Source organism: Scyliorhinus torazame, chromosome 15 (genome assembly GCF_047496885.1).
Source record: "Scyliorhinus torazame isolate Kashiwa2021f chromosome 15, sScyTor2.1, whole genome shotgun sequence".
Taxonomy (NCBI): domain Eukaryota; kingdom Metazoa; phylum Chordata; class Chondrichthyes; order Carcharhiniformes; family Scyliorhinidae; genus Scyliorhinus; species Scyliorhinus torazame.
Genome location: NC_092721.1, coordinates 6,869,131 through 6,882,398, shown reverse-complemented (window position 1 = coordinate 6,882,398; position 13,268 = coordinate 6,869,131). Strand labels below are relative to the sequence as shown.

At 53.9% G+C, this 13,268-nt stretch overlaps 1 protein-coding gene across 2 annotated transcripts in view; it reads left to right on the top strand.

Moving 5' to 3' along the window:
• Positions 1-13,268, top strand: part of rasa3 (RAS p21 protein activator 3) — a 270,301-nt gene that overhangs the window by 218,568 nt on the left and 38,465 nt on the right. For both annotated transcript variants that reach the window (XM_072476016.1, XM_072476017.1), the window contains exons 17-18: positions 65-142; positions 3,850-3,923. In XM_072476016.1, coding sequence (XP_072332117.1) covers positions 65-142; positions 3,850-3,923 — 152 coding nt within the window. The remainder of the gene's footprint in view (positions 1-64; positions 143-3,849; positions 3,924-13,268) is intronic.

Genomic DNA, 13,268 nt, shown 5'->3' with positions numbered 1-13,268 from the left:
TGTTAATGAAAACTTCAATCCCAGTTCTTTAAAGATAATTTACTTTTTTAAATTTTATCTGTAGGCAAGCTTCAAAGAATCCTACATGGCCACTTTCTACGACCACTTTAATGAACAGAAATACACAGAAGCTGTAAGAAATGTAGGTATCTTTTGTTGGTGAGCATTCCCTCGTTTTCCCCATACGGTGGGAAAAGAAAGAGTTCATCGGGACACTAAAGACTTTCTGGATAAGATGTTAAGTTGAGGCCCTCGGAGAACATGGAGGATCCGATTCTGCTATTTCAGAGAGTTCAGGAAGTTCCCTTCTGTGCCCCAATCAATATTTACCTTTGGCAAGCGATTCCCTGGTCATCTATCTCATTGCTGGCTGTGGGACCTTCCTTGGTGCAAATTGGCTACAGCATTTGCTACATTATGACAGTGACTACACTTTCAAAAGTGCTTCATTGGCCGCAAGATGCATTGAGATCGTGGAAGGCGCTATATAAATGCAAATCTTTCTTTTTACTGCAATTCACACATTCATCCGAATGGTGAACGGGGGATAATATTTTTCAGCAGTGAGCTGTTTTTAGTTGGACTGCTGTAGATGGTTTGTGTGTATATTTGGGCTTTGTGTTTTGGGATGGTGTACTGATTTGTGATTGGGATTTGAGTTTGTGATTGTCCTTAAGTTTTCAGGAGCTTGTGTTGAGGGTTTGGGTTTATGTTTGGGATTGAGTTTGTGTGTTAGACGTTTAGCTGCTGTGTATAAAGAGTCAAAGGTTCTGCTCCTTTTCAAAACACCTTTATTTTACTGCACAAAACTCTTATCATCACATCACCTGACGCAATGGCCACCTGAAGCCCCTTTACGTAGCAGTGTCAATTATTGGATACTTAACATAAATGAGACAACTAATTGGAATGTTTCAGCCCATTACTTAACATGTGTTTCCTGAAGAAGGCAGAATCCAGGCTGGATCTCCTCTATCTGCCTTTGGCCTGCGAACGTCCCAGACCAGAACGTCCCAGCGATCAGAAACAAGAATGGGAGAGGAAAGGATTGCAAAAGATGATTCAGGATAGGAGCGAAAGCAACAGGGTAGTTGTTATGGGGGACTTTAACTTTCCAAATATTGACTGGAAACGCGATAGTTCGAGTACTTTAGATGGGTCCGTTTTTGTCCAATGTGTGCAGGAGGGTTTCCTGACACAGTATGTAGATAGGTCAACGAGAGGCAAGGCCGTATTGGATTTGGTACAGGGTAATGAACCAGGACAGGTGTTAGATTTGGAGGTAGGTGAGCACTTTGGTGATAGTGACCACAATTCGATTACGTTTACTTTAGTGATGGAAAGGGATAGGTATATACCGCAGGGCAAGAGTTATATCTGGGGGAAAGGCAATTATGATGCGATGAGGCAAGACTTAGGATGCATCGGATGGAGAGGAAAACTGCAGGGGATGGGCATAATGGAAATGTGCAGCTTGTTCAAGGAACAGCTACTGCGTGTCCTTGATAGGTATGTACCTGTCAGGCAGGGAGGAAGTGGTCGAGCAAGGGAACCGTGGTTTACTAAAGCAGTCGAAAGACTTGTCAAGAGGAAGAAGGAGGCTTATGTAAAGATGAGACATGAAGGTTCAGTTAGGGCGCTCGAGAGTTACAAGTTAGCTAGGAAGGACCTAAAGAGAGAGCTAAGAAGAGCCAGGAGGGTACATACGAAGTCTTTGGCAGGAAGGATCAAGGATAACCCTAAAGCTTTCTATAGATATGTCAGGAATAAAAGAATGACTAGGGTAAGAGTAGGGCCAGTCAAGGACAGTAGTGGGAAGTTGTGCTTGGAGTCCGAGGAGATAGGAGAGGTGCGAAATGAATATTTTTTGTCAGTATTTACACAGGAAAAAGACAATGTTGTCGAGGAGAATACTGAGATTCAGGCTACTAGACGAGAAGGGCTTGAGGTTCATAAGGAGGAGGTGTTAGCAATTCTGGAAAGTGTGAAAATAGATAAGTCCCCTGGACCGGATGGGATTTATGCTAGGATTCTCTGGGAAGCTAGGGAGGAGATTGCTGAGCCTTTGGCTTTGATCTTTAAGTCATCTTTGACTACAGGAATAGTGCCAGAAGACTGGAGGATAGCAAATGTTGTCCCCTTGTTCAAAAAGGGGAGTAGAAACAACCCCGGTAACTATAGACCAGTGAGCCTTACTTCTGTTGTGGGCAAAACCTTGGAAAGGTTTATAAGAGATAGGATGTATAATCACCTGGAAAGGAATAATTTGATTAGAGATAGTCAACACGGTTTTGTGAAGGGTAGGTCGTGCCTCACAAACCTTATTGAGTTCTTTGTGAAGGTGACCAAACAGGTAGATGAGGGTAAAGCAGTTGATGTGGTGTATATGGATTTCAGTAAAGCGTTTGATAAGGTTCCCCACGGTAGGCTACTGCAGAAAATACGGAGGCATGGGATTCAGGGTGATTTAGCAGTTTGGATCAGAAATTGGCTAGCTGGAAGAAGACAAAGGGTGGTGGTTGATGGGAAATGTTCAGACTGGAGTCCAGTTACTAGTGGTGTACCATAAGGATCTGTTTTGGGGCCACTACTGTTTGTCATTTTTATAAATGACCTGGAGGAGGGCGTAGAAGGATGGGTGAGTAAATTTGCAGATGACACTAAAGTCGGTGGAGTTGTGGACAGTGCGGAAGGATGTTACAAGTTACAAAGGGACATAGATAAGCTACAGCGCTGGGCTGAGAGGTGGCAAATGGAGTTCAATGCAGAAAAGTGTGAGGTGATTCATTTTGGAAGGAATAACAGGAAGACAGAGTACTGGGCTAATGGTAAGATTCTTGGCAGTGTGGATGAGCAGACAGATCTCGGTGTCCATGTAGCATAGATCCCTGAAAGTTGCCACCCAGGTTGAGAGGGTTGTTAAGAAGGCGTACGGTGGTGTTAGCTTTTATTGGTAGAGGGATTGAGTTTCGAAGCCATGAGGTCATGTTGCAGCTGTACAAAACTCTGGTGCGGCCGCATTTGGAGTTTTGCGTGCAATTCTGGTCACCGCATTATAGGCAGGATGGGGAAGCATTGGAAAGGGGTGCAGAGGAGATTTACCAGAATATTGCCTGGTATGGAGGGAAGATCTTATGAGGAAAGGCTGAGGGACTTGAGGCTGTTTTCGTTAGAGAGAAGAAGGTTTAAGAGGTGACTTAATTGAGGCCATACAAGATGATCAGAGGATTGGATAGGGTGGACAGTGAGAGCCTTTTTCCTCGGATGGTGATGTCTAGCACGAGGGGACATAGCTTTAAATTGCGGGGAGATAGATATAGGACAGATGTCAGAGGTAGGTTCTTTACTCAGAGAGTAGTAAGGGCGTGGAATGCCCTGCTTGCAACAGTAGTGGACTCGCCAACACTAAGGGCATTCAAATGGTCATTGGATAGACATATGGACGATAAGGGAATAGTGTAGATGGGCTTTAGAGTGGTTTCACAGGTCGGCGCAACATCGAGGGCCGAAGGGCCTGTACTGCGCTGTTATGTTCTATGTTCTATGGTCAGCCAGTGAAAACATGGCCGCTGTCTGCCAGCATTGGTAACTTTACCCTGTGCTTCCTGGTGAATTGACCACAATGCTGTGGATGAATTTTAAAGCCGTTTTTAATAGTGAACCTTACTTCTTTAAATCGAGGGAAAGTCAGAAGCTAGTCATGACCATGGCCCGGGGGGAAGATCAATGGGTTTCGCTATGGCTGGTGCGTGACGCAACAGGTTAAATAATGGCTCAGAAAGAGGGTTGTGGGGACTTTACATAAACAGCCGCAAGTCATTTAATGCTGTGCATCTGTTTTTGATTAAGTTCCTCGATTTAATCTCTTCGTCTGGAAGGAAGGGTCACAAGAGCATTGAACAGCCCATCGTATTGAAGGAAGGGTGAGTTTCTGCATTGTCACGTATTCGTACACAACACGTTTATCGCTCTTCATCTCATCCACTCAAGTTTGAATTCTTAAAAAAAAAAAAATTTAGAGTACCCAATTAATTTTTTTCCAATTAAGGGGCAATTTAGCGCGGGCCAATCCACCTCCCCTGCACATCTTTGGGTTGTGGGGGTGAGACCCACGCAGACACGGGGAGAACGTGCAAACTCCACACGGACAGTGACCCAGAGCCGGGATCGAACCCGGGACCTCGGCGCCGTGAGGCAGCAGTGCTAACCACTGCGCCACCGTGCTGCCCCTCCTCAAGTTTTAATTCTTGTGATGTCACCAACATCGTGGGTAGTTAGGTTTTTGAAGGACCTGTCAATTTTGATATCAAAGGAAGACATTGATGTTTGCACTGAGTGCTGAATTTGGGTGCATTTGAGTGCTATAGTGAGAGTTTGGTGACCGAGGGAGTTAGGTGAGGAGGGAGTAAGTTGCTCCTTTCATTTTGTTTCCTACATTTCCGCAAAGTGCATGATGGGAGCCGGAAGTTTACAGAGAATGCAGCTGACTGGGAGCAGAGTCGGAGGGCGGAGTTCCAGTTAGTCCACAGCTATATTCTGTAAGGTAAGAGGGGATGGAGGCTAGGCCAGTTGCATGCTCCTCCTGTAGGATGTGGGTGGTGAGGGATACCACCGGTGTCCCCGCTGACTATACCTGCGGGAAGTGCACCCAACTCCAGCTCCTCAGAGACCGGTGTTAGGAAACTGGAGCTGGAGCTGGATGAACTTAGGATCATCCGGGAGGCAGAGGGGGTTATAGAGAAGAGTTACAGGGAGGTAGCCACACCCAAGGTACAGGACAAGAATAGCTGGGTTACAGTCAGGGGAAAGAAAACGAGCAGGCAGACAGTGCAGGGATCCCTCGTGGCCGTTCCCCTTCAAAACAAGTATACCGTTTTGGATGCTTTTGGGGGGTGACCTACCGGGAGAAGGCCCTAGCGGCCAGGTCTCTGGCACTGAGTCTGGCTCTGTGTCTCAGAAGGGAAGGGGGGAAAATAGAAAAGTAATAGTGATAGGAGACTCAATGGTTAGGGGAACGGATCGGAGATTCTGTGGTCGCGAGCGAGACTCCCAGATGATATGTTGCCTCCCAGGTGCCAGAGTCAGGGATGTCTCGGATCGAGTCTACAGGATTCTTAAGGGGGAGAGGGAGCAGCCAGAAGTCGTGGTGCACATAGGTACCAACGACATAGCTAAGAAAAGGGATGAGGATCTAAAAAGTGATTTTAGGGAGTTAGGTTGGAAGCTAAAGAGCAGGGCCAGCAGAGTAATGATCTCAGGATTGCTACCGGTGCCACGTGCAAGTGAGGCAAGGAATAGAAAGCGAGTGCAGCTGAACTCGTGACGACAGGGCTGGTTCAGGAGGGAAGGCTTCAGATATGTAGATCATTGGGATATCTTCTGGGGAAGGTGGGACCTGTACATGAAGGACGGATTGCACCTAAACTGGAGGGGCACTAATATCCTGGGTGGGAGGTTTGCTGGAGCTCTTCGGGAGGGTTTAAACTAGTTTGGCAGGGGGATGGGAACCAGAGGTATGGATCAGAGGATAGGGTAGCTGTTGAACAGGCAGAAATAGTATGCAGCAAGTCTGTGAGGAAGGATAGACAGTTGATAGGGCAAAGTTGCACTCAGTGGAATGGGTTAAAGTGCGTCTGTTTCAATGCAAGGAGTGTCAGGGATAAGGGAGATGAACTTAGAGCATGGATCAGTACTTGGAACTACGATGTTGTGGCCATTACGGAGACATGGATTTCACAGGAGCAGGAATGGTTGTTAGATGTTCCGGGGTTTAGATGTTTTCAGAAGAATAGGGAGGGAGGTAAAAGAGGAGAGGGAGTGGCACTGTTAATTAGGGAGTGCACCACAGCTGCAGAAAAGGAGGTAGTTGAGGAGGGTTTGTCGACTGAGTCAGTGTGGGTGGAAGTCAGAAACAAGAAAGGAGCAGTCACTTTATTGGGAGTTTTCTACAGACCCCCCAATAGCAGCAGAGAGATAGAGGAACAGATTGGGCGGCAGATCTTGGAAAAGTGCAGAAGTAACAGAGCTGTTGTCTGGGTGACTTCAACTTCCCTAATATTGACTGGAACCTCCTTAGTGCAAATGGTTTGGATGGAGCAGATTTTGTCAGGTGTGTACAGGAAGGATTCCTGACTCAATATGTAGATAGGCCGACTAGCGGGGAGGCCATATTGGACTTGGTGCTCGGCAACGAACCAGGCCAGGTGTCAGCTGTCTCGGTGGGAGAGCATTTCGGTGACAGTGACTACAACTCCTTGACCTTTACCGTAGTCATGGAGAGGGATAGGAACACACAGTATGGGAAGGTATTTAATTGGGGGAGGAGAAATTATACTGCTATTAGACAGGAGCTGAGGAGCATAAAGTGGGAACAATTGTTCTTGGGGAAATGCACAACAGTAATGTGGGGGTTGTTTAAGGAGCACTTGCTGCGAGCGCTGGATAGTTTTGTCCCACTGAGATGAGGAAGGAATGGTAAGGTGAAGGAGCCTTGGATGACAAGAGAAGTGGAGCTTCTAGTCAAGAGGAAGAAGGAAGCTTGTGTAAGGTTGAGGAAGCAAGGATCTGACTCGGCTCTAGGGGGTTACAAGGTAGCCAGGAACGGACTCAAAAATGGACTGAGGAGAGCTAGAAGGGGGCATGAAAAAGCCCTGGCGGGAAGGATTAGGGAAAACCCCAAGGCGTTCTACGCTTATGTGAGAAATAAGAGGGTGATCAGAGTGAGAGTAGGGCCGATCAGGGATAGTGGAGGGAACTTGTGCCTAGAGTCTGAGGAGATGGGGAGGCCCTAAATGAATACTTTACTTCAGTATTCACTAGAGAGAGGGACATTGTTGCCCATGAGAACAGCATGAACCAGGTTAATAGACTCAAACAGGTTGATATTAAGAAGGAGGATGTGCTGGAAATTTTGTAAAGCATCAGGATAGATAAGTCCCCTGGGCCTGACGGGATATACCCAAGGTTACTACGGGAAGCGAGGGAGGAGATTGCTGCACCGTTGGTGATGATCTTTGTGTCCTCACTCTCCACTGGAGTAGTACTGGATGATTGGAGGGAGGCGAATGTTGTTCCCCTGTTCAAGAAAGGGAATAGGAAATCCCTGGGAATTACAGACCCATCAGTCTTACGTCTGTGGTGAGCAAAATATTGGAAAGGATTCTGAGAGATAGGATTTATTTTTTTTTTTTTTTTTTTTTTTTTTTTATAAATGTTTTATTGAAAATTTTTTCCCAAACAACAATTTTTCCCCTCTTACAAAGCAAACGCAACAATAACAATACAGAAATTTTAAACAATAAACAAGTAACAAAACCCCTTTATCTTTGACCTAAACTAAACCCCCCCTCCCCCCCCCCCTCCCCCTGGGTTGCTGCTGCTGGTCATCTGTCTTCCCTCTAACGTTCCCCTAGGTAGTCGAGAAATGGCTGCCACCCGCCTGGTGAACCCTTGAGCCGATCCTCTCAGGGCAAACTTTATCTGCTCCAGTTTAATGAACCCCGCCATATCATTTACCCAGGCCTCCAGTCCGGGGGGTTTCGCCTCCTTCCACATGAGTAGGATCCTGCGCCGGGCTACTAGGGACGCAAAGGCCACAACGTCGGCCTCTTTCGCCTCCTGCACTCCCGGCTCTTCCGCAACTCCAAATAGAGCTAACCCCCAGCCTGGTTTGACCCGGGCCTTCACCACCCGCGAAATCACTCCCGTCACTCCCTTCCAATACCCTTCCAGTGCCGGGCATGCCCAAAACATATGTGCGTGGTTTGCCGGGCTCCCGCCACACCTCCCACATTTGTCCTCCACTCCAAAGAACCTGCTCAATCTTGCTCCCGTTATGTGTGCTCTATGTAGCACCTTAAATTGAATCAGGCTAAGCCTGGCGCATGAGGAAGAGGAATTTACCCTGCTTAGGGCATCAGCCCACATACCCTCCTCTATCTCCTCCCCTAGTTCTTCTTCCCACTTTCCTTTTAGTTCGCCCACCGACTCCTCCCCCTCTTCCCTCATCTCTCGGTAAATCTCTGACACCTTGCCCTCTCCGACCCACACCCCTGAAAGCACCCTGTCCTGTATCCCCTGTGTCGGGAGCAATGGAAATTCCCTCACCTGGGGCGAAATTCTCCGTTATCGGCGGAAACTCCGCCGATCGGCGCAAAAAACGGCGCAAATCCCACTTGCGTCACGTCATAAAAATGGGCCGATAGTCTGCGGCCCGAAATGGGCTAGCAGCGACGTAACGGGATCCGCGCTTGCGCAGTGGTTCACGCCGTGCAGCGTCATACGCGCTGCACGGCGTGACGGCTCATAAGGCCGCGCAGCTCCCCCCCCACCCGACCGGAACAGCCGACCGCAACACCCGACTTGATGGCTGGCCGTCGCTCAGCCCCGAGGTTCGAGTCACGCGATGTGGAGGCGCTCCTGGATGCGGTGGAGCAGAGGAGGGACGCCCTGTATCCCGGGCACGGCCGCAGAGTTGCCCCACGCCACAGCCGGCGTCTGTGGAGGGAGGTGGCAGAGGCCGTCACCGCTGTGGCCCTGACACCACGGACAGGCACCCAGTGCCACAAGAAGGTGAACGACCTCGTCAGAGCAGGCAGGGTGAGCGTCCCCCATATCCCCCATATCCCCTCTCCCCCAAATCCCCCCCTCCCCCATATCCCCCATATCCCCCCTCCCCCATATCCCCCATATTCCCCCCTCCCCCATATCCCCCCCTCCCCCATATCCCCCATATTCCCCCCTCCCCCATATCCCCATATCCCCCCTCCCCCATATCCCCCCTCCCCCATATCCCCCCCTCCCACATATCCACCCTCCCCCATATCCCCCCCTCCCCCATATCCCCCATATTCCCCCCTCCCCCATATCCCCATATCCCCCCTCCCCCATATCCCCCCTCCCCCATATCCCCCCCTCCCACATATCCACCCTCCCCCATATCCCCCCTCCCCCATATCCCCCATATCCCCCCTCCCCCATATCCCCCCCTCCCCCATATCCCCCCTCCCCCATATCCCCCCTCCCACATATCCCCCATATTCCCCCCTCCCCCATATCCCCCCTCCCCCATATCCCCCATATCCCCCCTCCCCCATATCCCCCATATCCCCCCTCCCCCATATCCCCCATATCCCCCCTCCCCCATATCCCCCCTCCCCCATATCCCCAAGTGAATCCAGCCCTAACCTTAACCTCTGCAATGCACGCGCAACCGATGGCGTGCATTCATATACCTGCCTAACACTGTTGCCTTTTACCCCTGCCACCACCCCCCCCCCCCCCCCCCCCCAGGAGAAGCGCGCACACAACAATAGGGAGCATGTGAGGACTGGAGGAGGGCCCGCTGATGAGAGGCCACTGACCGTACACGAGGAAAGGGCCCTGGAACTGGCTGGCGGACCTGACGACCGGGAGGTTGCTGATGCAGAGGTCGGGGCCCCACGAGCAAGTGAGCCACCAACAGCCCGTCCCCATATCCCCCCTCCCCTATATCCCCCTCTCCCGTATCACCTGATCACTGCCTGATGTCTAACCATGCATGCTTCATTGTGTATCGCAGGACCAAACGTCCAGGCACCCATCCCCGCAGATGCAGACCGCCCGCAGGATGCCCCTCGGAGACCACGGGAGACGGAGAGACCCGAACCCTCCAGCATGCGACGCCCGCAGGATGCCCCTCGGAGACCACGGGAGACGGAGAGACCCGAACCCTCCAGCATGCGACGCCCGCAGGATGCCCCTCGGAGACCACGGGAGACGGAGAGACCTGGAGCAACAGGGAGACGACACCCCCGTCACGTGCGGGAGCGACCACCCAGCGATGAGGGGGGCAGCCACAGGCCCCCGTCACATCCGAGCCAGGACACCACTACCCAGGACACCACTATCCAGGACACCCCTACCCGGGACACCACTACCCAGGACACCCCTACCCGGGACAGCACTACCCGGGACACCACTACCCAGGACACCCCTACCCGGGACAGCACTACCCGGGACAGCACTACCCAGGACACCCCCTACCCGGGAAGACGAAATACCGGACAGTGACTCAGAGTGGATGGGTGGAGACGAACCCCCACCCCAAAGTGCCATGGACTCAGAGTGGGACGAAGAGCACGACACAACGCCACTGCTGTCACCAACACCCTCCACCATCGCAGAAACACTCACCACGGTTGGGCACTTTAGTGATGAGGCGTCTGGTACACTCACTGGTGCGCACAACACAGCCGTCCCGGTACAGCAGGTGGAGGTAGGAGCAGCAGAGGGACCGGGCGGTCGGAGGGCAGCCCAGGCCAAGCGAACATCTGCCGCCCAGATGGATCCCGGGTTCCTGCAGTTACCACACCCACACATAGATCCGATGCAACCACCGACACGGAGACGAGCGAATAGGGTGACGGGTGGCTTGCGGCGGCTGCGGTCGCAGGTGGAGGAGTCCACCCGCGTCCAGGAGCTGGGAGTGGTCCCGGTCATGCGTGCCACCCAGGCTGACACCGCACGGGTGGCGTCCGCGGTGGAGGCAATGGGTGCGACGGTGTCAGACATGGGGAACGGTTTGCGAGGCCTGGGGCCTTCCGTGCAGGCGGCGTCTGTGGCCCAGGAAATGGCTGCCCTCTCACAGGAGGCCATGAGCCAGTGCCAGCGCCAGATGGCAGAGGCGCTCAACGCCATAGCCCAGTCTCAGCAGGCCATGGCCCAGTCTCAGCAGGCCATAGCCCAGTCTCTGCAGGCCATGGCCCAGTCTCTGCAGGCCATGGCCCAGTCTCAGCAGGCCATCGCTGAGGGCATCGGCGCCAGTGGCCATGTGCGAGCTGGCGTCGCACTGTCGCAGACAGGGTTCGACAACCCCCTGGGCTCCATGGCTGCAAACCTGCAGACCCCTGTCGATACCAGCACGGGCCTCCAGGACTGGCAGCGCCAGATGTCGGGGGCGCGTCGGATGGCCAGTCCGTTCGCATCCCCCACCCATGTAGAGGCCTGGGGGCCATCGGGCACCCCGAGGGAGGAGGAGGTGGTGTGGTCCATCCCGGCTCCCTCTGTAGGGGAGGTCCCGGTACACCGCGACACCTCGGACTCCCCCCCCTTCCGTCCCAGGTGCATCGGGTGGGCAACGGGCAGGACAGGCTGGCAGCTCGCCATCCCAGTCGCCCGGGCCGCAGCCTGGCCCATCTAGGCCAGGACGCCCCAGGAAACGGCCGCCAAAGGGATCCCGTGTCAGAGGGCAGGAATCACAGGAGTCCACCTCCAGTTCTGCTGTACCGTCTGGGGAACCACGTAGACGTAGTCAAAGGGCCCGTAAGGCCAAACAATTAGACACTGAGTAAGTTGGCACGGGTGCAGGGCACAGATGAGTTTTAGGCGCTAGGGCACGTGCATGAACTCCTTTGGTTATTAAAGTCAATGTTACACCTACCGAAGCTGCCTTTATGCTCTGTCCAAAGTGTGCGGGGGTGTCATGTACGTTGAGCGCAAGTGTGTGTGTGAGGGGTGGTCTTACCTCAGCCCCAGGTGAGTCTGCCCCCTTCCCCCTGGGCCGCCATCAACATCCCCCGGGCAGAGGACGGGACCGTGCGCTGCAGTATCACAGCCGCATGCAGGGATGGTCCGGGTGGATGGTGGTACTGTGGCCATGGGTCAGACATAGTCCAACGATGTAGAGCCAGGAGCTCATCGGAGGCGGGCTGTCATCATTCTCCATGGCCTGCGATAGACACGCGTCCACCCGCAACTGGGTGAGCCCGGCCCGTTGTGCCGCCGGTGGATCGGCAATTGGGAGTGGGGGGGTGGTGTGCATGCGGGTGGGGTGTGTGGGGTTGGGGAGGGGGGTGATGGTGCTGGGTGGATGGATGGGTGGGGGGTGTGGGTGGTCGGCTGTTGTCATGGTGTGCGGTCTGTGGCCATACTACCCGATTCCCACGCCCATCTAGTCAGTGAAGCGGGCGTCTATCAGTCTGTCCCGTGCCCGCTGGGCCAGCCGGTAACGGTGGACAGCCACCCGTCTGTGTCTACCCCGTCTGCCCTGACCATTGCCCCCATCCCCCTCATCTGGGGAGGACTGGGCCTCTTCCTGCTGCTCCTCCACTCCGCCCTCCTCTGCCTGCGGCACATCGCCCCTCTGCTGGGCTATGTTGTGCAGGACGCAGCACACCACAATGATGCGGCCGACCCTATCTGACCGATACTGGAGGGCGCCCCCAGAGAGGTCCAGGCACCTGAAACGCATCTTCAGCACGCCAAAGCACCTCTCGATCACTCCCCTTGTCGCTACATGGGCATCATTGTAGCGGTTCTCCGCCTCATTGCGTGGCCTCCGTATAGGCGTCATCAGCCACGATCGCAATGGGTAGCCCCTGTCGCCCAGCAACCAGCCCCTCAGCCGGGGATGGCGTCCCTCGTACATGCCGGGGATGGATGACCGCGACAACACGAATGAGTCGTGTACACTGCCTGGGTAACGGGCGCAGACGTGCAGGATCATCATGCGGTGGTCGCAGACCACCTGTACGTTCATCGAATAGGTCCCCTTCCTATTAGTGAACACGGCCCTGTTATCTGCAGGTGGCCGCACGGCGACGTGCATCCCATCGATCGCGCCCTGGACCATGGGGAACCCGGCAATGGCAGAGAAGCCCACGGCCCGGGCATCTTGGCTGGCCCGGTCCACGGGGAAGCGGATGTAGCGGTGCGCCATGGCATAAAGGGCATCTGTCACTGCCCGGATGCACCGATGCACCGATGTCTGCGATATGCCGGACAGGTCCCCACTCGGTGCCTGGAATGACCCCGTTGCATAAAAGTTCAGGGCCACCGTAACCTTGACGGACACGGGGAGAGGGTGTCCCCCGCCAGTGCCACGCGGTGACAGGTGTGCCAGCAGGTGGCAGATGTGTGCCACGGTTTCCCGGCTCATCCGGAGTCTCCTCCTGCATTCCCGGTCCGTGAGGTCCTGGTATGACTGCCGGGGCCGGTACACACGGGGCGCCCTCGGGTGCCTCCGTTGCCGTGGGGCCGCGACGTCCTCCTCCCCCTCCTCGTCCTGTCGGTCAGGTGTCCCTCCAGCCTGGGCGGCTGCCGCCTGCCCCTCTGCGGCAGCCTGCGCCGCCTCTCTGGCACGCTCCTCCTCCTCCTCCTCCTCCTCCTCCTCCTCATCCAGGGCAACATAGACATGAGCGGCTGCCACCACGGCGGCCAACATCGCTGGATGATCTGAAAACATGACGACCTGGTGGGGGGGAGGGGAACGACGACATGTCATCATTGCC